General features: G+C 33.6%; 1 protein-coding gene and 1 pseudogene across 1 annotated transcript; both read right to left on the reverse strand.

Moving 5' to 3' along the window:
* Positions 1 to 557: 557 nt before the first annotated feature.
* LOC18055246 lies at positions 558 to 5,222 on the reverse strand. Its single transcript, XM_006452185.2, has 5 exons — positions 4,727 to 5,222; positions 4,394 to 4,615; positions 3,590 to 3,685; positions 1,834 to 2,063; positions 558 to 1,172 (listed from the first exon to the last, which is right to left on the reverse strand). The coding sequence occupies exons 1-5, from the start codon at positions 5,220 to 5,222 to the stop codon at positions 558 to 560; spliced, it is 1,659 nt and encodes a 552-aa protein (XP_006452248.2).
* Positions 5,223 to 9,919: 4,697 nt separating this feature from the next.
* Positions 9,920 to 18,561, reverse strand: LOC112095818 (annotated as a pseudogene).
* Between the last annotated feature and the right edge of the window lie 6,723 nt (positions 18,562 to 25,284).

Genomic DNA, 25,284 nt, shown 5'->3' on the forward strand with positions numbered 1-25,284 from the left:
AAACTATTAAATCAATGGTAATGGGACCGATTTACCGTACAAATTGCCAACAACATAAATGGTGATTGATTTGTTACTTTTATGCAATTTTGTATAAACTGAGCCTTGGAGCCATATGATACAAGAAGAGTCTGAATTATTATTATTATTTTTTCAATTGTTTCTTAAATTCGTGGATGAAGCTGAATGTTTTTTTTTTTCCTTTCTTGATGAAAAATATATTTTTTGGATAGTGACTTTCATTCTGATCTAAATTTTCATTTGAGCACATACATGTGGGTGTAAGTTGTCAATATAATGCAATGATGATTCTATCAACTAAAAAAAAAAAAATTCATATTGATGATAATGAGTAAACAGATAGATCATACATTCATTATTTAATTTGAAATACACACAGTACATTATTATTATTTGCCACACCAAACCCATCTTTTACATGAAGTAATACGACACACCCAAAGGAAAATATATGTGAGAACAATGAGATAAATAGCGTTAATTAGAGCTGCATTACATATAAGGATTGTCATCATATCATGCGTATGTATTAATTATTAACGCCAATGCGTCCTCTTCTTCTTCTTCGAAGGTCCCAAGTAATCCTTAAAATTAGCCGCAAAATTAGTATAGACAGGAAACTCCATGAGTGCTAAAATAACCACTGGAAAGATAGCAGCAGCGTAGAGAGTGGCGGTCCATTTCTTCCCCAAACGAATGATGAGCAGAAGTGAAGCCGAGAAAGTAATCATGCTTGTTAATACAGAGAAGAAGAGTAAAATGAAGCCAGTCGTCAGCTTGCTCGGAAGGTCGCTAAGGAAATCAGATGACTCACGTGGCGAGGTGAGGATAGATAGAAACATCACAACGGATGACAAAGAGAAGGACAGCGAGGCAACGTCCGTTACAGTAAAAACGTAGAATAGTGGTGACCTAAGGAAATGGGGAAACCCCTTTTCATTGTTACCTCCAGGTATCGTGAAGGCAGCCGTAAAGACGACGGTCGCGATTAGGATTGCCAGCACGGAGCATGCCTGAGCGGTTTCTTTGATCCATTCTTGTGCTTTCCTAAGTTGATCTTCATGTGTTAGATCGAAGAGGTCACTTGCAGTGATTTTTTTTATTTCGTCGCGGTGCATGACATAATGGCGAGGCATTATCTTTTTTACACGCTGCATACACACACACTGTAAAATAATAGCAAATTAAGCTAAATGCTTGTTTGGTTACTGAGAAAATAGATGAACTCTCTGGAATATTTTCTTTTTCATCATTTAAGCAATCGTTACAGACTCTGTTTATATACTCTTTATTTCCAAGCTACAATTGATCAAATAAGCATTGCACTAACTAACCAATCAGAATATTGCATCACTAACTAAAAGCTAATCAACTAACTAATAGACACGTGAGCTTTCAACAATCTTTAACAAAATTAGCTGACTCAGCACTGACGTGGCATTGCTGAAGAATCTTTGACTGCTGGCTTCCTTTCTTGTTTTAACTCAGCACAGTGAGCTCTCTTCACACACACACACACATATATAATGCATGGAGTCCATCCGAAAATATAATATTAGAGTATGCTTTTATTTATATAAACACAATGAATAAATTAAATGTACTTGGGGGACAAAATTCAATATTATCAAAGGGCTTACCTCGAACCACTGTAACTCCTCCTGAAATTGGAGAACAGGACCAGGTGCGGATTCCTTGCTTATAATGTTTCATGTCTGCGACATGGTGCAATAATGTATAGCCTTTTTTGTCAATTCTGGCAGCCCATTTGGGCACGTACAGTTGCATTTTATTCATGATGAGTTCAAAGACCTTATGTTGACGACGCTCTACGGCCACATGTAATATATTCTGCTCATTCAGCTCATTCGCCTTAGATAATAGTGCTTGAGGATATCGTTGGAGTATCTCCTCCAAAATTTCTGTTATTCCGTTGCTAGCTGCAAAGTGTAATGTCCTATCCTGTGTTGTGGCGTTTTCACCATCCTCAACTGGGTCCTTAGTGCCATCTTTTTTCCTCAGCACCTCGATCAATTCTTCAGCTGAAAGATCAACAAGTTTTTTTCCCAAGATGTCCTTTCCTTTGCCCAATCCCAAGGTAATTGTTTTCGTTGTTCCGGAAGTTTCCGTTGTTCCGGAAATTTCTAGTTCCGTTGTTTCGGAAATTTATAGTTTCGTTGTTTCAGCCTTTTGGGGATTAGAGGGAGGGTTCGACCTTTTTATTTTAACCAGCCTTTTGACAAGGGCAACCGCATCTTCATGCGTTTTCTTTTCCTTCCAGATTTCCTCAATCCATGAACATCCTGGTGATGCATGCATCAACATCTTATTAATTTATGAACAAAATTATGCACGCAAACGGCAAAACCGTTCATCAAATGAATTGAAGTTATTAGACATTTCCCCTGTACTTCTAATGTGTATCATATATGTAGAAGTAATTAATGAAATTATTATTTGTCGCACCTTCAATCACCTGCCTCCAAATACCAATATACATCTTCCAAATTGACGTTCCTGCATTTTGATTAACCTGGTCAGGCAAAATTTTATATGCACATAATTATGATATGAAAAATTAATGCTAACGCATCGAAAAGGAAGCCGCTCGGACTCAAGTTAAAAGCGTGGGGGTTTAAATATAAGGAGACATGTGGATGCAATTTATTTGAGATGGTAAATATTTTAATCTGCAATTTGTAGATAAGCTCCTTACCATAAGATATGCATGAGTCCATAGAAACTAAAGAAAAGGGAACATATTTCCCCCAACTATTTGAGGTATTATTTACTTTTCCTCTCGATATTTTCAAAACGGTCATGTACCTCGTTGTTAAAGAGAGAATACATTAAAACAATCCTTTTTACTATTTTGTCCTTGAAACAATATACTTTTATCCTAAAAATTAATGAATAAAATAAAATCTAAATAATTATTTCAATATTAAATTTGTTAAAATATAGATTGCAACAAATCTCCGATCGGTCTCTTTTGTAATTATTTTTTCTGACGTGCCAATGAAAATATGAAAATCAGACTTTCTATTTGATACAGAGATATGTTTCAAAGATAAAGGTTGACTGGATAGTAGCTCAAATGTTTAAGGGGAACAAATAGGTTTCTAACAAAAAATACAAAAAAAGAGCATGCAATGATAATACCATTAGATGTCAAAATTAAGGCTTCGTTTGCCTTCTGGGCTAATATAGAATGAAAATTTTCCTTACTAATAGAAAATTTATGGGTATTTTATAAAATTAAACACTACTAGATGTCAAGTAAAAATTGGAGTATATTATCAATAAATAATTGTGAAAAATAACCTACTTAATTAAAAGCCAAACTGACAAAGTGTTTGCAGCTGATTAGGTGTGCAAAAAGCTAGCCGAAACAAATATAGCCCAATTACGATCCAGAGTCGTATGCGTAGGGGGGTTATGACTTATAACCGTAGCTAAAGCCCAAAGCTGTTAGTTCGGGTTTTGATTTTTGAATTTATAGCATTATAATGATTAATGAAACCGCTATACTATGATTAACAAATTAAAGCTGCTCTTTCAGCATTACCTCGCCTCTTCTTTGTGTGGCCGCTGCGATTGTCAATCTTATCAGTCTCTATATCTTCTTTATAATTGCAGTCGTCATCCAGACACGTTGGAAGACCTGCAATTAGAACTACAATTGAATTTAACTATATATATTCTAAGTTCTGATAATGCAACAAAACATTTTTTTTTAATTTATGCTTAAATACAAATTAACTAAAATGTTTCTCCTAATCCATTTTTTTATGTTCCCATCGTAGCCGCATGCACCCATGACAACGCGACTATATAGATCCATTTGGGGTAACTGCGCTGCCACAGTGTAGCTCCTCCACCCCCTTGATTTTAAGAAGATTCTCTTAAAGTAAAGGGTAGAGCAGCTACCCCAAACGGCCCCCACATCCCTTTAGAGATTAAATTATATTTGCATATAATTAATATATTAAAAACATTAAGAAAAAGTAAAGGCGGGTAGAGTGTTGGGCAGAAATAACAGTATCCCCGTTGGGGCAGGTGGACCATTGTTTCCGTATATTTTCCATGAGAACGCTGATATTATGAAAAAAAAAAATACTGAAAGAAACAAAATTAAATGCAATCAAATTTGCATGGTTCATTGCTAATACTGTAACCCGGACCGAATGTATGTATAATAGACAAAGTCAATATTGATGCTTATTCATTTTTATAACTTTTCTCTGCTGTAAATCTCTTTTATGTATATTTTAGTTACGATCGACCGTACAATCAGTCGAACAAATTGTTCTCTTGTATTACAAATATTGAGTGAACTCAATGAGAAATAGTAGAGTCATATTTTCCAAACCTGACATCAAACAATGTATCCACGCACGATAATGGAAAGGACTCTTGATCATTCCCCTCTTGTCATCCGCACTCTTGAAAGCATCTGGCATTAGAGTTAGTAGTTCAAGACATGTAAAGCCCTTAAGCTTGTCGGACGTGGACGAGAGCTCGTCGGACTTCGGCGTTCCTCGTTTTTCTGCAAGGCTTGAGTACTCGCTCTTAAGTAACCAAATAGCCGTCTCTGTACGTAGTCGAGAAAATTAATTAATCAGTTAAGAAAATAATAATAAATTTTTTAACCCTTGATCTATAAACGCATGAATTAATTGGAGATTTAATTATTAGATATTACCGAAGTGTTGGCCGAGGACAGCCATATGAAGAATTGTCATATCATCGTTTTCTCTATTGAAATGATAACTTGAGTCACAAAATTGCTCAGTCAAGATTTGCAGCACTTTAGTTTTTCCAAGAGCGGCAGCCCTGTAAACTGGAGTTTCCCCCAAAAGGTTACGAACCCTGAGTAGATTTTCGTGCGCATCAACAGACATTCTGGAAAAGTCAACCAAAACCCTGGCCACGGTGAAATCTTCGACGACGGCCGCTTCGTGAAGACCAGTGTTTCCAAACGCATCTCTTTGCTTCAAGGCTTCAAGTCTGGTATCTGGTGTTAGCCTTTCGAGAAATTTCTGGATCAGCTGAGGGTCTTCCATGGCCGCTGCAATGTGAATTGCGGAGTCTCCATTGGCTGTCCTGTAATCCAACAACTCTTTATCAGGCCGATCAGCAAAGCACTTCAAGAAGCCTTCACAGTCTCCCTTCAAGGCCATTCCAACAGGATCTCCCATCGCCCTCTCTCTCTCTCTCTCTCTCTCTCTCTCTCTCTCTCTCTCTCTCTCTCTCTCTCTTTCTCACTTGTATAATTGATGCACAGAACAAGCTATACGTGTTCTTCGATATCCATATAATTAATTACTTCCATCGCCGTCCCTTATATAGAAGTTCTAAACGAAGTTGGCATAATCACTTTGCCTATTTTACTAATAAAGCTCGAGCATTATAAGGAAAAAAAAAAGTTTTAAAGTGACAAAACGGAAAAGATGATAAAAGAACAAAGTTCTGAAAAGAGAAGTGATTATTGATGAAAATTTGTTTGCATTGTACGGTATTGTTCCCTTAAATTCATAGAATGTGGAGTTACCAAAAGACCAAAGTTAAAAGTAAAATAAAATTATTATGTTTGAGATCAAAGAGAAAAAGAATAAGAAAAAGAAAACGCATGCAATTAAAAATGATATTTTTTGTTGATTCAAGAGGCCAATCACCTCTGAAATGAAATTAGCTTTTGTCTTTCTGTGTGTTTGGGAACGATATATTATATATGCAAAAACGAACAGTTGTATCTAAAATTACATTTGGGAAAGTATAAAGATCACGTTCCACGTCATAACGTTTGTTAACAAATGATGTCAATAAAAAGAATAGAATATATAAATTATTTCCAGGCTCAAGTTACAGCTCCGAGAAGGTGTATGGTCCATGTTGTACATCATAAGGTTTGTTAATCAATGGTGTCAGAAAAATAGAGTAGAATATATATAATTTATTTCCACAACTTAATTTTGTCTCCATTGCTTTTTCCGCGAATATATATAAAAAGAGTGGGAGAGATCCTAACCCTTACTTTAATAACATGGTGATTATTGTAAACGCTATTGTGCTTTGACTAGACTAAAGCCTTTTGCTATTCTACATGTTATCATTATTTCTCGTCATGAAGTGGCAGCCAATCATTAAAAAATAAATAAAAATGTAAAAATATTTGGAAAGTTTAAAACTTATGATAGAATTTGGCCTTATTTTGTATAGATGTGTTGTGAAAATCAACTGTATACTCTATTGTAAATATAGCTTTGGAAAAATATCTTTACTGAATTTTATCGTACAACTATAGAATAAAATCAACTTAGCTTCTAAACCATAACAGTAACTATTTATTAAACACTTTATTGATCTATTTTAAAAGCTTCCACTGCTTAATTACAATACCAAACAAGATGTTGATCTAAGTTGGTTCTAACCACAATACCAAATAGGGACTTACATTCTATCAGTTAAGTCTTTAAGTTTATTTGTTTTTTTAACTTATTAAAAATTTTCAATCATTAAGCTATTAAGCCAATTTTCTTAGCTTCTTATTTAATCTAAAAAGTCTGAATAATGTTATTAAAGATATTATTTAAAATATTCCTATCCAACTAATTTATTTTCATCTTTACCTAAATAAAACTTACTAATTAGCATACTATTCATCTTTATAACTTGTGAGAATATAGTATATTTTTATTTTAATCTTTTTTATTTTCTTCAAATTAGCATTATCTATTTTCATAATTTTTTATGAGTATTTTTTATATGAAACACCATAAAGTGCAATAGAATTGATTCACACGTTCTAATTTAGAATATTAAAGGGTTGTATTCACCTGAACATGATTCATGTTATGATAGAATAATATCATATTTTTGTTCAATGAGATTTTATTATTTATTTGACATTTGAAATGTATGAGCGTACAAATGTAAAAGTATTAGTTTTTAGATTTTTAAGTTGAAAAAAATAATTATTGTTCAAAAATTTATATTAAAAAAATATGTTATTTGGATTTAAACGTTTAGCTCTATTCAAAATTCAGACTAACTTGGGTCTACTCAAATTTTAGATAAAAAAACAAATGTCACCTAAGTAAATCTATGATGATACAAGCATATTAGTATTTAAAAAAAAATCAGCATCTTCTTTTTTCAAATATTACACAATATAAATTAAGCTTCATAGAATGCGAGTGTGAATGGAATTTAAAGCATATGGCCATTCTTCCATAGCTGTCCTTATCTCATCCATAAGTGCCATCTCTGTCTCTCACGTAGTCACTGTATAATTGAGACACAAAACAAGCTATACGTGTTCTTCGATATCCTTAATTTTACTTGTCTTAATATATATGAGTAGGTTTGATGCATCCTTCTACAAATTCTCTAAACTAAGTTGGCATAATTATAAGAATAAAATAAAGTTAAAGTCTGTCGGGTCAGGGAAAAGAATAGAATAAATTATTTAATTTTCCAAATAACTTCAGTCTTTCCGCGAACATAATAATCACATTTAATCTACCGTGTTCTTCGATATCCTTAATTTTACTTGTCTTAATAGATATGAGGTAGGTTTGATGCACGCTTCTACAAATTCTCTAAACGCAGTTTGTTATAATTATAAGAATAAAATAAAGTTAAGTCTGTTGGGTCAGGAAAAAGAACAGAATAAATTATTTAATTTCCAAACAACTTTTGTCTTTCCGCGAATATAATAATCAAATTTATTCTACCGCTTTTGTCTCCATTGCTGAATTTGTCCGCGAATATAAAAATCTCCATTTTATTTAAGTAAAGGCGATTGTACTGTGCCTAAGCGTAAAGCCATTTGCTATTTTGGCGGCTACATGTGTTACAGGCCAATCCACGTGCCAAGAATAGACAGGACTTGTCCATGCATATCTTCGTGCGCCTCGTACTCTTAAAAGCGGATGCCATTAGAGCCAGTGGTTGCAGGCATGTCAAGCCATCGTCCTTCTTGGACTTGGTTCTTTTCCACGACTGGACTCGCGATTAAGTAACCAAATAGCAGTGTCTCTGTGCGTGATAAGTCCACGAATCATCAGTTTGAAGCAACTGTGGCAACATGCGCTGCATTAGCTAGCCAGGGGTCTACACTCTACACAAAGACCCCTTTAAGGCAAATTCTGGATGTTAGAGATTATACTAATGAAGAATTTGGTCACCTTGAACATAACTCAATAGCAACAGACCTGATGCCTCCCAACGGCTCCTAGAATATCATGCATAAGATTAAGTCATGAGATTGCATCAACGATGAAGCCTTTAGTTTAGGTAAATATCTTTGTAATTATGAGATGTGTTTTATTCCTTTTAAAGCATGATACAACTTGTATATATGCTGTACGATTTGTTTGAGTAGAAACAATCTCAATTACTTTCTCATATTTACATTTTCCACAGCACGTATTCAAGCAGGACAGAAATGTAATTAATTAATTAATTAAAAAGATAGCAATAAATGTTTAAACTCTTGATATATAAATAAATAAATAAATTCATTAATATAAATATATTCACTACTAATCATATATAAATAAATAAATTCATTAATATACATATTTTAGTTTTCTAAAATACAGAATGAATGGAAAGATTTAATCATTATTACCCAAGTGTTTGGCAAGGACAGCAATATGAAGAATGGAAATTTTGTCCCAACAAATCTTCGGCAGTTAGTTGAGCAAAGTAATCCGAGAAGGCCTCACAGTCTCTCTTTAAGGCCATTTGTCATCATCTCCACTGCTATCTATCTCTTTCTCACTTGTACAGTTGATACACGGAACAAGTTGTACGTACGCGTTCTTCGATATCCGTAATTTTAAAATTGACCATTTTCTCACTCCAAGAAATCTGGGATATGACATAATAGAACTAGATCTCGTTTCTACTGCGGTGTTGTGGGAAAAAAAGGATATAGCTAAAATAAAAGTCAATAGTTTATGATAAATATAGTTTTTAAATAATTAAATAAAAATAGTAAAGGATATTATAGATATTCATTGTATAAGTGTGGGATAAAATTAACTTAATTTTTAAATCATAAGTCAATAGTAATAAATATTTGCCAAAGATTTTAATGTTGTAGTTTAAAAAGCTACTCTATGCACATCCTTGATTGTACAAGCATATTATTATTAAAAAAATTATTATCTATTTTTTTTGTTAGTTACTTCTTTTTCCAATTATTGCAAAATATAGACAAAACTCATGCTTGGTCGAACGTTTTTATTGTTAATAGATTAATGTAAGTTGACTATAAACTTGGTTGATATTCAGTATTCGACGTAATGTCTTGGCCGGATGTGGTTATTCCATTGCATCAATTAATTGTACGGTTGAATACCATGATTGTTTTGCCTTAAAACATTTTCTAATTTCTTGCTTGGACGTTCTTCAATATTGAGAAATATATTTAATTTTCTCCGAATTTTTTTTTTCTTTCATAGTGACATAATCCAAAAATTTAAGGGTCCATTTGATTACAATTCAAAAATAATTTAAACAAATATAATCTCAAAATTTGTGTTGAAGTTTTAATGTGTTTACTTTTTATTATTTAGCCTGACAGCACTCAATTCCCTCTCCACCTATGTGAACGGAATTTAACTCCTAAATCTCTTGTTTCAAGAAACTAAAAGAGATTTTACTATCTTAACTAAATGGTAACTACAAGCTTTAAATGTCTTTATATAATATTTAAAACAAATAATTTCAACAACTGAAACATGTTTAACAAAATTTCTAATTAATAAAAAATAAAAATACTTGTTTAGGTGGCGTGATTTCAAAGGTAATATTTACTTAAGCATTTACAATTTTATTTTCCTTTCAGCTAATTACATTATATCAAGCAGTAACTTGACCAAAATAAACATAAAACAAGCTTCATCAAGATTCAATATTGATTATATTCTGTTAGCTTCTATTCTGTTACATTATACCTGTTAGGCTTGCCACCAAATAAAAGCTGGGGCAGTTGTCTGTCACTTTGCACGTTCATCTACTTAGCATCAGGACAATGCTTAGATGCCCATTTTCGGAACCTGTTAACGGCAGCTTCTTGCTCTGCTCTGGCCACCTTCTCAATCTCAGAAAGATATTCCCGATCAACCAACATCCCCTCAGTTTCCATTTTAACTAGAATCTCACCAAATGGTTGCCAGTATTCCTGATAAAAGTCAAACATGGATTTTCCTGGAACTGGTTTCCCATCAAGTTTCCATGACATTTCTAAAAGTATTTTTTTTCGAGCTCTTACAAAGCTTCAGTGTGTTTATTGAATCAAAGGCAGAATAAGAGATCCACAATTCTCGCTCCTCTCTTTGAAGCTCTTCAACAGGAGCAATGGTGCTTATTTTGCCAGCAGATCCATCCTTTTTCAGCTTTCTCCTGCCAAAGATATCTTTCATTGATATTTTGCCCATGAAACCCTCATCTGTGTTGTCCTTAGACATGTCTTTCTGATAAGCTTTCTTATCCTCAGACATGACTTTCCGATCACCTGTAAGTGCTTCAGACTGTAACCACCCTCTGTGCGTCTCGATGAATCCCAAAGCTGTGCCATATGCATTGTGTCAGCATGAAAACCAGAAACCTTCAGCCCATAGTTCTCAAGGACATGGTTATCAAAGCTATAGTTATGCCAAACCTACACAAATGATAGCTGTTAATATAAAGATCATATGAAAAAGCAGACGACATAATTTTTTTTTCTTTTTTTGTGATCCAAGTAAACTAATACGGAGTAAAGCAGTTTGTTTAGCTAAGTAAAGGAAATTGGATCAGTTACGTCTATAGAAGGTGGAAACAGCTAGAAATCCACCATAAAAGAGAGAGAGAGAGAGCACAGAGAGAGGAAACAGCTCTGCAACTGAGCAGAGTATTTCCTTTCTTTGATCGGTGTTGGAAATTAGGCCTTGATTTTAGCCTTAATCCTAGAGATATTTTAGGATCCTTTCCTCTGTAAATATAGATGATAGCTGTCAAATATTAGCTCTTAATTAGTTTCCTTTTCTGTTATAATTGCTCTATTTAAAAGGGATCCTTGTACTGATTGTAAATATGAAGGATAATACTTTTTCCTCATAATTTCTAAGTTGGTATCAGAGCATAGGGAATCGTGTCTGCAACCATGTCAGAAGTCACGTCTGAAACCACTCCAACCCCTGCTGCTGCCATTCCAGAAAAAACATCTGAGACCCTGCGAAACCACTCCAACTCTCATTCTGTTCAAATCACCACCATCCGCTTAAATGGCGACAACTTCCTCCGCTAGTCGCAATCTGTCCGGATGTATATCCGTGGGCAAGGAAAAATTGGTTACATCACTGGTGACAAGAAGGTTCCTGCTAATGATGATCCGCTGTATGCCACTTGGGATGCTGAAAATTCCATGGTTATGACATGGCTGGTCAACTCCATGGAGGAGGATATAAGCTCCAATTATATGTGCTATCCTACTGCTAAAGAATTGTGGGACAACGTTAGTCAGATGTATTCTGACCTGGGCAACCAATCTCAGGTTTTTGAGTTAACTTTAAGGTTGGGAGAGATTCGTCAAGGTGATGATTCTGTCACCAAATATTTCAATTCTTTGAAAAGGTTGTGGCAAGATCTTGACCTCTTCAACACATATGAATGGAAATCCGCTGATGACTGCAACCACCACAAGAAAACTGTGGAAGACAGTCGTATTTACAAGTTTCTTGCAGGCCTCAATGTTGAGTTTGATGAAGTACGAGGGAGGATTATTGGCAGACCTCCTCTACCACCCATTGGCAAAGTCTTTGCTGAAGTCAGAAGAGAAGAAAGCCGAAGGAGCGTAATGCTCAGGAAAAGGAGTACCGGTGAGTCAATTGAGAATTCTGCCTTAATTACTGATGCAGCAGCCTACAAGACTGCAAATTATCAGCGCAGGTCTGATGATAAGTCACAGGCATGGTGCGATCATTGCCACAAGCCTCGCCATACACGTGAGAAGTGTTGGAAGCTTCATGGCAAACCTGAAATCCTATAGCCCTTTCTTGTTTAAACTCTTCTCCATGGATCATAGATTCTGGAGCCTCTGATCACATGACTAGTTCTTTTCATTTATTTAATACCTATTCTCCTTGTTCTGGAAATCAAAAAATTAGAATTGTCGATGGTAGTTTTTCACCTATTGCAGGAAAAGGACTTATCAAACTGACCGAGAAAATTAATCTCAATTCTGTTCTTCATGTCCCTAAATTAGCCTGCAGTCTTTTGTCTGTTAGCAAATTATCTAGAGATTCTAATTGTCGTATTACCTTCTTTGAATCACATTGTGAATTTCAGGACCAGAACTCGGGGATGATGATTGGACGTGCTAGGATGATTGAAGGTCTTTACTACTTTGATGAAGTACTTATTAGTAATAAAAAAGCTCAGAACTTTATTAGTACTAGTTCAATTTCTGTTCGAGAAAAAATAATGCTATGGCACTATAGACTAGGACATCCTAGTTTCTTTATTTGAAATACTTATTTCCAGAATTATTTAAAGGGATTGATTGCTCTTCTTTTTATTGTGAATGTTGCACTTTTGCAAAACTTCATCGTTCTACTTATTTGCCAAAACAGTACCAGGCCTCTAAACCTTTTTATTTGATTCATAGTGATGTTTGGGGTCCTTCTAAGGTCACTACCCTTTCCGGTAAAAAATGGTTTGTTACTTTTATTGATGACCATACTCGTTTATGTTGGATTTATCTCATGCATAAAAAATCTGACGTAAAATATTTATTTGAAAATTTTTACACTATGATTGAAAATCAATTTCAAACTAGAATTGGTATTTTACATTCTGACAATGGAACAGAATATTTCAATGAGCACTTGGGTGAGTTTTTGAATGATAAAGGCATTTTTCATCAATCTACATGTCGGAATACCCCTCAACAAAATGGCATTGCAGAATGGAAAAATAAACATTTACTTGAAGTAGCACGTGCCATAATGTTTTACATGCATATTCCTAAGTATTTATGGGGTGAAGCGGTTTTAACAGCAGCTTATTTAATAAACAGGATGCCTACCAAGGTGTTAAAATACAAAACACCTCTTGATTGCCTTAAAGAATTTTTTCCTGCAACAAGGTTGTTTTCTGATTTACCTGTCAAAGTTTTTGGGTGTACTGTCTATGTTCATGTTCCAAGTCAATTTCGTTCAAAACTTGACCCACGTGCTATAAAGTGTGTATTTTTGGGTTATTCATCGAACAAAAAGGGGTATAAGTGTTTTGACCCTCAAACAAAAACATTTCATGTGAATATGGATGTGTCGTTTTTGGAAAAAACTCCTTATTTCATAAAAAATTCTCTTCAGGGGGAGACAAATGGAGTAGAAGACAATTTTTGGGACATTTCTATCCCACTTCCAAAAGTTATTTGTCCTATTCAAGGACCACACTTTTCTGATAATGATCAGTTGAGAAAAACAAGTTCTTTAGAGCCTAGTACAAGAGATTCTCGTTCAGGGGGAGAAGTACTACAAACAGATCAACATGATCTAAATTCTGAACTTCAGGTTTATACTAGAAAGAGATTTCATCTGAGAAGTAAAGACTTGAATGTCAATCCTACACAAGCCCAATTTGAAAAACTGAGTTCCAGCACTGAAATTTCAGGTAATCAAATCCCAACTCCAGCTTTGATTCCTTCGATTGTTTCCAATAATTCACCAATTATTTCTGATCTTGATGTCCCTATAGCTATTAGGAAAGGTGTTCGAAACTGCACCAAACATCCTATTGCAAATTATCTTTCCTATCAAAGGCTGTCAAAAAACCATAAAACTTTCACATCTAGGATTTCACACTTGTTTGTTCCAAGAAATGTACAGGAAGCACTGGATGACCCGAATTGGAAATTAGCAGTCATGGAAGAGATGAATGCCTTGAGGAGAAGTGGTACTTGGGAGATAGTTGATCCACCCAGAGACAAGAAAATAGTTGGGTGTAAGTGGGTGTTTACGATAAAATGTAATGCGGATGGAAGCGTTGAGAGGTACAAGGCGAGGCTGGTGGCTAAAGGCTTCACTCAGACTTATGGGATTGACTATCAGGAGACTTTTGCTCCTGTTGCTAAAATAAATTCTATCAAAATTTTGTTATCTCTTGCAGTGAATTGTGATTGGCCTTTACACCAACTTGACGTTAAAAATGCATTTCTCAATGGTGATCTTAAAGAGGAGGTGTTCATGAGTCTACCACCAGGATTTGAGAAGAGTCTTGGTAGTGATAAAGTCTGCAGATTAAGAAAGTCATTATATGGTCTCAAACAGTCACCAAGAGCATGGTTTGAACGCTTTGGAAAGGCAGTTATCAATTATGGCTTCTTGCAGAATCAAGGGGATCACACAATATTTTATAAACACTCAAAAGACGGTAAAATTGCAATTTTGATTGTTTACGTTGATGATATCATTTTAACCGGTGATGATGAAACAGAATTAGCAGCCCTCAAGAAGAGACTTGCAAAGAAGTTTCAAATTAAGGATTTGGGAGTCCTTAAGTATTTCCTTGGAATGGAATTTGCAAGATCCAAGGAAGGTATATTTGTGAATCAGAGGAAATATGTTCTTGATCTCCTTGGAGAAACAGGTTTGCTTGGTTGTAAGATGGTAGAGACCCCAATTGATCCTAACTTGAAGTTACCACCTGCTAAGGTTGAAGAAGTAAAGGATAGGGAACAGTATCAAAAACTCGTAGGGAAGTTGATCTACTTGTCTCATACGCGACCTGATATCGCCTTTGCAGTCAGCATGGTAAGTCAGTTTATGCACTCACCAGGGGCTGAGCATTTTGAGGCAGTCTACAGGATCTTAAGATACCTAAAAGGAACTCCAGGGAGGGGCCTAATGTTCAAAAAACATGGACATCTTCAAGTTGAAGTCTACACAGATGCAGACTGGGCAGGAAGTGTCACTGACAGGAGATCAACATCTGGCTACTGTTCCTTTGTTGGTGGGAACCTAGTTACATGGCGGAGTAAAAAACAGAATGTGGTTGCTAGAAGTAGTGCAGAAGCAGAATTCAGAGCTGTTGCCCATGGAATCTGCGAGGTTATGTGGATAAAAAGAATTCTTGAAGAACTGAAATTTACTTTCTCAACTCCTTTGAAAGTCTATTGTGACAACAAAACTGCTATTTCTATAGCTCATAATCCAGTTCTTCATGATCGAACAAAACATATAGAAGTGGATAAACACTTCATCAAGGAGAAACTCAACACTGGAATAATATGTATGACATATCTTCCAACAACTGAACAGTTAGCTGATGTATTAACAAAGGGATTGCACAAGAAGCAATTTGATAAGTTGACTAGCAAGCTGGCTATGGAAGATATCTTCAAACCAGCTTGAGGGGGAGTGTTGGAAATTAGGCCTTGATTTTAGCCTTAATCCTAGAGATATTTTAGGATCCTTTCCTCTGTAAATATAGATGATAGCTGTCAAATATTAGCTCTTAATTAGTTTCCTTTTCTGTTATAATTGCTCTATTTAAAAGGGATCCTTGTACTGATTGTAAATATGAAGGATACTACTTTTTCCCCTCAATTTCCCCCTCGAACATGACTAGTTCTTTTCATAAATATGAAGGATACTACTTTTTCCTCATATTTTCCTCAACTAACATAAATAGCTATCTAAGGGGGAAATTGGAGTTTTAGGTTTCATCAAATCTATGAACTGTACCACACGGGTAGGAGAACATAGCATAGATGTAGAGGTAAACTTGTAACCCAGTAGACAGCAATGGGAACCCTAGCTTAAATTGGAAAAGAGCAACAAAACTTGAGGAGAAAATGCACAGCGTAGGCAGTCACCCTAAATCTTAAACCTGTCACTGCAAAGCAATGACAATAAAACTCCATCTAATTAAACCATAATATGTGAAAAATCAGTTATCCAGAAATTTACTAAAGCGCATAACCAGCTGCAAGTCCAATGCTTGAACCGTGCACCAATCACATAATGACTGGTGCAGATTATCAAAGAAATATCCGCCAATCCATTTCTCCATACTGCTAACCAGATGATAAATATTCTAATTAAAAAAAAGCGTGCATATGAAAAGGACTATAAACAAGAAAAAGACGTGGTGAAGGGGGAGGAAGGGCTCACCTTTTTGATGGATGGATCCTCAAAAAATGGAGCAAATTCATTCAAAAGGTCCCTGCCACCACCGTCAAGAAGATCAACCCAGATGCAGGACTTCCCACTTCCAAAATCTGCTTCCGGTCCAGAATAAATACTGAAGCATATCACTTCTCCATGATCAACAGGTGTCTCTTGCTTCACATCAATTTTGGCCACCTATAAACATGCTATAATTAGATTCCTGTATGCACAAAACTAGGGTATCTACATTGAGTAAAATGTGTGCTTCTATACAGGAAGACATGCAAGGAAGAAGTAAAAAAGAAGGCAACTAAGTACATCACTCATTACCTGCCGACCAAAAAAAAAAAAAAAAAGTACCAATTTCAACTAGAAGAAGAAAAGAACAAAGTACCTCAGTATCACATGCATGGACAAGATGCTTATATTTGTTTGTAAGCATCCATACAACCTTCTTTGCGGCAGAAACATTATCGACAACCATAACATTGCTGTAGAAGCTAGCAAGTTTACTGCGAAGAATCTCGAGTTTTTCACTATTTTCATTTTCTGAAGCCTTTTTGTTCTGGCCAGTACCTTCTGCAGCATCATTCTTAGGATTCTTTTGATTACTTCGCTTAGAACTAACTAGTTTTGGAGGAGGTGAATAGGAACTACCATCTTCAAAGCACTCAATCTCTGAGTTCCTGAAATCTGACAAGTTGGGAGCTGTCAAAACAGTGGCTCCTTTTCTCTCTTGATATTCTGCAACTTCCTTTTCATATCGCAAGCACTCCATATTAGTCTTCTTGTCTAAGGGTATTTGATCATTCACAAAGTCTTCGCTTTTTTCTTCACTGCTGGTAACTTCTTGTTTAATAACAGCCATCACAGATCCAGGATGATTCGTAGGATGACCACCTACTGCACCATTTCGGAAATCTGCCAGTCCCTAACAATGGGCTTCTTCTGCTGCTTAAATTTCTGAAAATAATGTTGCTTAGAACTCGTGATTGAAGAATAGAAACTACTGTCTTGCAAGCACTCAGTCTTTGATGAAGTAAGTGATCTGTCATGCTTGGATTCCAGTATGTTGATAACAGTGGAAATGGCAGCTCTTTTTCTCTCTTGAGCTTTTGCATCTTCCTTCTCATCTCTCGAGCTCTCTGTATTTGTCTGACAAGATTCTACTTCTTTCATTACATGCAGTCTGGTCGTTTCTGTCATCCACCCTCTCGAACTGTGGACAGTACTTTTTGCAGAAAATGTTTCATTACTGGAAATAGAAGGATTAGGACGATAGTAGGATGCAACCTCCAGAAATTGTTTTTTGTAAAGTTTTTCTTCTCTTTTTTCATCTGTTTTTTGGCAGATCAAAAGTTCCTTTTGAGGAGTACTTTCCTTCAAAACTGTTGAGATCTTGGCAGAAAGGGACCATCTTAGCTGGCGCAGCACCCACCGAAAGTCTATAAGCATATTTTTTAATGGGAAATCTCCTAGCATTGTTAAAAGAACTATAAAATTGGGGAAAACTACTCGATATCATAATGTTGGGAAAGGTAGTGTTGGTTACGCAGCCTTCTTTCCTGAAATTTTTTTCAATGGAAACAATATCAACGGCAGCAGAAGGTCAAGCAACCATGGTAATATACAACTTGCTGCATGCCAAGTAAGAAAGGCGGAACATCTCAAACAGCACCAATAGGAATTTAGCACCATATGCACAGCTCAAACCCACTGAACACTGAACATCAGTACAGGATGACATTCGAGACATAACATATCATACATAATCACACATAGCATCGATATGACAAACCGAAACCCAGTTAACAGAAATAAAATGTGGGTGTTACATAATCTTCAAAAGTCAAAACCCAGATAGCAAAAGCTATGCACGCAAAAATACAATCTTTTTAACCTCTCCAATTCAACAAAGCAAAACTGTAAGTGGGTATCAAATAACCCTAAAAAGTCAGAATGAAAAAGCAATAAACAGCACAAAAACACAACAAATAATTTCATAACATAACAAATTAGAGCCAAAAATATATATGTAAAAAAATTGAACCGAACCTTTTAAAAGAAGTGAGAGAGACATGAGGAGAGGAGCAAGGAGTCCACTTTCTGGTGGTGAGATTCGGGGAGACTCCCATGACCGTTATCAAGTTCGTAACTTTTGTTCTGCTAAACAGCAGCTTGTTGCCAGTGGTGGTTGTGCTTGTAAGAGCCGTTTTGAAGGGTTTAAGAGGGGGCAGAACGGTAATAAAGGTGGGATTTTGAGGGTGGGGTTTAAGAGTATGACGGTTCTGTGTCTGTTTCTGTAGCTGAAATACGGAGTGTGGCCATCAACAATCTCAACTCAGCACTAGTTGATGAGGCAGCGACAATGGTTATAGCTAAAACCCTTCGTCGCACTGGCGCCCTTTATTATTATTATTTATTCTTTTTTTTTTTTGGGTAAGTTTTCAAAATCTCCCTTGAGGTATGGTGAATTTCCAAGTAGATGACGAGAGTTGTTTATTTTTTAAAACCCTCTATAAAATTTTGAAGTTTGACATTTGTTAACTGGTTGAGTAAAATCAAAAAAATACTTGACAAAGTGAAATACTCAAGCTTTACGTGTGTAATCATTCATAATTATAGATAATTTACTATTTATTTCAGATTAAGGTTTAACTTAAATTTTAAGGTTCCTAGTATAGTAGTATTATAGAATTCATAATAAACAGCAAACCAAATCTAGCACTTCAACACTTTCTCTCATAATTCATTTATAAAAACTATTAAATAAATAGACTAATCACATCGCCTTGCTCTTTCTTGGCAATATCTAAGTAAAAAACTACCACATTTGAGGTAAAAATAAAACAAAAAAAATCTAAAAACAAAAAATAAAGAAATTTAATGTTTCTAATTTTCTCATTAAATTAAATGTAACGGTAAATCAATAAATAAAGAGTGGCTAGTTAAAAAAGACTATCAATTTTGTTAAACACATTTTGATTGCAAAAGGCACTATTTGTACACATAAAGCATTTTTGGATTTGGTTGTTCTAGTGGCTCTAAAGAAATTAATTGTCTTTTCAGTATGACTTATTTAATAAACATAAATATTTATTTATTTATTTTAATGAGCTCTTTTCAAATTTATTGTTGTTGTTTAAATTTTTTGGTAGAATTTCTAAAGGCTAAATAAGTTATTTTACTTTTATCTGCAAAAGCTCAAATTTAGAGTAGAAGTTAAAAAAAAAATTTAAAATTTTAAATATTAAAATATTAAAATTATCCTTTATTTATTTGAGAATCTTATTCATTCATTTCACAATAGAATTTTAAAATAATTTTATAACTTTTACTAAATGCTCTTATTGACAACTAAATAATTAAAAAAAAATTAGAAAAATCTCTACTTACAAAAGTTTTACTGACAATAATTCTACTCAAACAAATTTTATTTGAAAAGTTATATCTAATAGAGCTTAAAAGTATCATAATCATTTGTTATTATGTATTGGTACGAGTTTTTTTCTTTTATTTTTATTTTTCCCAAATTTTTTTATATGAACTTTTACAAAGATTTCCCTCTAAAATTGAGTATAGATTTGTAGGTAAGTCAGGCCTTGATTGTATCTAAGGGCGTTGTGATGCTTTCTCAGTTAAGAGATGATCAACAAAAAATTTAACAAATGATGAGAGGATTTTAATCAATAAAATGAGTTTTCCATCTAATTGCAAATAGATTATACCTCAGGGGAGATTACGAAAACGTACGCACAAGAGAACAAACGTTGTATCCAGTGACTGATGTTGACTTTGCCACGCGGGTACTTGTGATGCGTGGCTGTGTAGTTTTCAGATTTCTGTCAAATTTTTAAAATTTCTATAATAAATCCCACTTTTTAATCAAAAAAATATTTATACGGCGTTTACTAAATTGAAATCGAAATGAATTGAAACCAAAATATGTAAAAATGAGAATGTGGTAAAATTAGAATAGAGAATGAGAATTAAAATAAATTGTTTACCTCAATTGTAGGAATCATAATCGAAATCAGAATGAGTTAGATTTGCATTAATGTGTTTACTTTATCTTGTAATCGGAATCAGAATAAATTAAATTATTACAAATTACTAAAAAATCGTTAATAATAATGACAATAATATTCATTAAAAAAATAAATTTAATAAATAATAATACTAAATTAATAATGATAATATCAATAAAAATAAAAATAATAATAATTAATAATAATAAATTTAATAATAAATTTAATATAATCTAATAATAATAACAACATTTAAATATTATAAAATAATAAATAAAATTAATAAAATAATATTAAAATAATAATGGCATTATTATTATTATTACAACAACAACAGCAACAGCAGCAGCAATAACAATAAGAACAACAACAACAACAATAATAATAATAAATGACCTACTTGAGGGCAATATTAGAGTAAGCTTTTATATGCAAAACCATTTCGCAATGATGTAGACTCATTTACAATATTAAAAAAATTCATATTGCACTTTAATAAAGTGTGAGATCTCTCATTAAAAATGAACTATATAGATATATAGGGTAGTAATATAGTTTAGAATCTTGAATCTTATTAAAGTTTGAAAAAACTATCATGTCAATCTTGACAAAAATAATGGTTTCCCTTGAAAGCCATTCCATAAAGATCGCCTTTTCGTTTTCCACATGTTATCCATATGATCTATCTCTAGCGTTATCCTCGCCACATCCGTATGATCCATTTCTCTTTCTTTCACTCACTTGTATATATAATTGATACACAGAACAAGCTGTATGTAGATGCTCTTTGGTATCCTTAATTTTAAGGCAAATGCCAAGTTACTTTTAACTGTAACTTATGCCACACATACAAATCATACGGGTTCCATTAATGTGTTACTGTCGTTGTGTGTTGCCTAAGTTACAGTTGAATATAATTTAGGGGGTCCTAATTTTAACTGTCTTTATCTTAGTATCATAAGGTCCGTTCGATGCATCCTTCTACAAGTTCAAAGCGACGTTGGCACAATTATAAGAATAAGAGTAATGGTAAAGTTAATCTATCGATGGCGTCAGGAAAAAGAATAGAATAAATTATTTAATTTCCAACAGCTTAATTTTGTCTCTCCGCGAATATAATAATCACATTTATTCTACTGCTTTTGTCCCCATTGCTTAATTTATCCGCGAATATGATAGTCACACGTTTTTAAAGTAAAGGCGATTTTGGAAGAAGCCTGTACGGTTTGGGAAGAGGATACTTCAAGGCCCTGGGCAGTGGGCACAACCATACATAATATAGAAATTACACTTGAAAAAGGGTGAATAATTAATTAAAGCAGCTGGTGCTTGCTACAACTGATTGTAAAAGAGAGAAAATCCGCCGCATTACCTTCTGAGGAGGTCTCCTTGATATCCAAAAACGTGCTGTGCCTAGGCCCAAAGCCTTTTGCTATTTTACCGATTACTGCCCGTTGCAGGCCAATCCTTGGTCACTCTCATAAATAAGGTTTTGTCTGGCCGCCATAGTCATTAAAACATGAGTGAAAATAAATGGGAAATTATCAATTTCTCGTCTGATTGGTGAAAATGCAAAACTAGTTGAAAATTTTAAAACTTCTCATTTTTCTTTTCTTTTTCACTAAAAAAAAATATGGGATCTGACAGAGAATTATGTGTTGATTGATATGATCTATTGTTAAAAAAAAAAGTTATAATTATGAAATAAAACTGTGCGATAAATATTGTTTAAAAATAATAAATTTAATAAAATAGTAAAGATTTATAGGTTTTATCGTATAGATGTAAAATTAAATCAAACTTAACTTTCAAATTAGAACAACAAGTATTTACTAAATATTGTTAAATATGTAACTTAAAAACTACCACTACTCAACCGCAATAACACAAGGCCTTGATCTAAATTAATCCAAACAAATTTCCAACTGTAACTAAATAAAAAAAAATCATATTAGAAGTAAAAAAATCAACATCTATTTTTTATTGATTTTTTTTTCAAATATCATGTTATATGAACAAAACACATGCTTGACTTCTTTTTTTCAATTAAACCTTGACCAGAAAGGCAATTTATTAAATTAAAAAGCAGGGAACACTTATGTAGGGGATATAATAAACTATATCCCGCAAAATAATTAAAAACCTGAAACAGTGGATCAAGATCCTCTAATCTTGATATGAGTAAATTCTATTAATGTGATTGATGTTTAATAAATTCAAAAGAAAAAACAGTTAAATTCTAATCATTCACTAATACTAAAAGATAGAAAACACAAGATCTGTAAAATATCAGCAGTGCTCAGATCAAAAGAGGATTCTAATCCAAAACAGTGAACCCTGAACAATTTTTTGGTTTACCAGATAACCAAAAAAAATGAAAAAAAAAAAAAAAACCATTTCTCCGTTAGCGTTATTATGAGAGACGAACTTGGAAGCTTCTGGAAGTTTAGAGTCCCAGCAAGTGAAAGGACCAGCTTAAGCCCGAATGAGCTTTGCTGCCGCCACAGAGGCCACAGCCTCTGGAAAGATGTAGCTAATACGAAAATTCATTTGACTCACTAGATGACAACAATTAAACACGTGCTAGATCGAATGCGCGTGTGAACGGAGTTTTAAATCACCAAGGTCTTTAACCAACAATTAACACTTGTTGTTAATCAATAGAGTTTATTAACACTTGTTGTTAATTAATAGAGTTGTGCTTTTGACACCTCTCTAAAGTTAATCAGGAATGCTTAGATCATAAGAAGATCCTAATCCATTTAAAATACACCTTACAACTGGAAGCTTTGAAAATTATGATACTTTAATTTAATTCCCAATCAACCCTTGATAAATATTTCTACATCTCTAAAGAACTATCTACTTCCTAATGTCTATTGTAATTAAATGATGAGGGCTGATTTTGTTTTATTTCTATTTTCAGTATCGCTTAGAGAAGGTCTGTTTGATTTTCATTTTAGGTGTGAAGCTAAAAGACCTAAGTCATCTTGAATTAAATATTCTTTTTTTTTAAATGTTCTTTTATCTCTCTTTTTCTAAAACCTAAGTCATTCAAAAAAAAAAATTGTAAATTTCACCCAATTTAGCCGAAAAATTGCCATTCTTACTGTACTGATAATTGAGGAGTGAACAACTTGCATCTATCAGCGGGATTGCGGGAAAAAGAAAACCTAGAAAGTGAGTTTGCTCTTGAAGAGTTGTAAGTTTCTTCAAGGGTTACTTGTTGAATAAATGTCAGATAATTGTAAGCACCGAAATTTTAAAACTCTTTTAAATGGATTTATTTAGAAAAAGGGTTCATAAGAGTTTTGCTGTTTTGGAGGGGGAGCTAACAGCTCGACTCCATTCAATATTCGACGTTGTGTCTTGGCCGGATGCGATGATTCATTGATTCCATTGCATCAATCAATTGTGCTATTTTGCCTTAAAGCAATTTCTAATTTCTTTCTTGATGTTGTACAACACTCTGAAATACATCAATTTATGCTTAATTTTTTTATCTCATAATCCAAAATTTAAGGGTTCATTTGATTTACGATTCAAAAATAATTTTTAAAAATAAAAAATGAATTTAAAAATGTGTTGAAGGTTTTAATATGTTCATTTTTCTTTATCATTTATATTAATGGCAACCTAATCATCTCCCCACCTATGTGAGAGAGGTTCAAATCGTAAACCCCTTTTTCTAAGAAAAGGGATTCTACCAACCTAAATAAATGATGCAAATTTTAACAAGTTTATATAATATCCAAAAACGATAATTTGAACAACTGAAACATGTTTAGCGTAATTTCTAATTAAAAAAAGAAAAAACATGTTTAGTTGCTGTGATTTTAAAGGTAATTCTTAATGAAGTATTAAGTTTCATAAAATTACAGTCTTGTTTTCCTTTTAGATAATTGCATTACATCAAGGAGTATCTTAGAACAAAATAAAAATGAAACAAGCTTCATCAAGATTTCAATATTTATTATCTTTAGCTTAGCTTCTATTCTGTTATGTTAAACTAAAAAAAGTAATTAAATTAATGGTATGGAGACTGATTTACACAACACAAATTGCCAACAACGTATACTTTAATTTGTAGTTAACATGGAAAATATATACTTCGAAACGGTATGATTACAATATTCATTACCATCATGCCTCTTCTAGCTGTATTTTATGTGTGCCTACGTAGTGTACGGTCCATCATGTGCAAATTTTATCAATTTGAATCCCGCGGCTCCTGATAAGAGACACTGCATTCTAATAAAATATGAATCATTGCTCACTTCATATATGTGTATGTGTGTGTTTGTGTCAAGAATCACTGCGAATATAACATGTGCATTGGAAGAAATCATTATCATTATGGATTACATAATTTGGTAGTAAATGAATTCATGATTTATGATTATTTTTTTATTATCATAGTTCAGAAGATGATGAATCCGTGATTTATGATGACTTTTAATATATTTAATTATTTTTCTTTTTAAGATAGAGGGGTGTGCAAAGCCCAAATTAATTTTTATGATATATCTTACCAAAAATTGTTAAATTACTGATAATAGAGACAGATTTAGAATAGAAATTGCCAAGACAAACATAAATGATGATTGATTTCTTACTTTTATGTTACTGAATCTTTTGTATAAGTTGGACCTTGAAGCCATGTTAGACCTTGAAGCCATTTAATAGCAACAAGAAGACAGTGAATTCAATTGTTTTTTAAATTCGCCGGATGAAGCTGAAATTTCCTTTTCTTTCTTGATGAATAATACTTTGGACATCGACTTTTATTCTGATCTAAATTTTTACCAGCGCATGTACATGTTCGCGTCAGTTGTCAACATAATGCAATCAACTTAACTGACTATAATGAGTAACAATTAAATGTATTACACACAGTACGTTAATATTATTTGTCACACCAAACCCATCTTTTACATAACATGATACAACACACCCAAAGGAAAAACTATTGTAAGAACAAGTAAAATAACTATCATGAATTAGAGCTAAAATACATATAAAGATTGTCATCGTATCATGCATAAAACTTAGATATAATGCGT

Source organism: Citrus clementina, unplaced genomic scaffold, assembly GCF_000493195.1.
Source record: "Citrus clementina cultivar Clemenules unplaced genomic scaffold, Citrus_clementina_v1.0 scaffold_1, whole genome shotgun sequence".
NCBI classification, from domain to species: Eukaryota; Viridiplantae; Streptophyta; class Magnoliopsida; order Sapindales; family Rutaceae; genus Citrus; species Citrus x clementina.

What these genes read in the sequence shown, in the direction of transcription:
- LOC18055246 (XM_006452185.2), bottom strand. Translation starts at nt 5,222, where the DNA reads ATGGGAGATCCTGTTGGAATGGCCTTGAAGGGAGACTGTGAAGGCTTC. An exon ending in GATACATTGTTTGATGTCAG is followed by an intron (nt 3,686 to 4,393) that starts GTTTGGAAAATA and finishes TTCTAATTGCAG; the next exon opens with GTCTTCCAACGTGTCTGGAT. An exon ending in TAGAGCGTCGTCAACATAAG is followed by an intron (nt 1,173 to 1,833) that starts GTCTTTGAACTC and finishes GTGTGTATGCAG; the next exon opens with CGTGTAAAAAAGATAATGCC.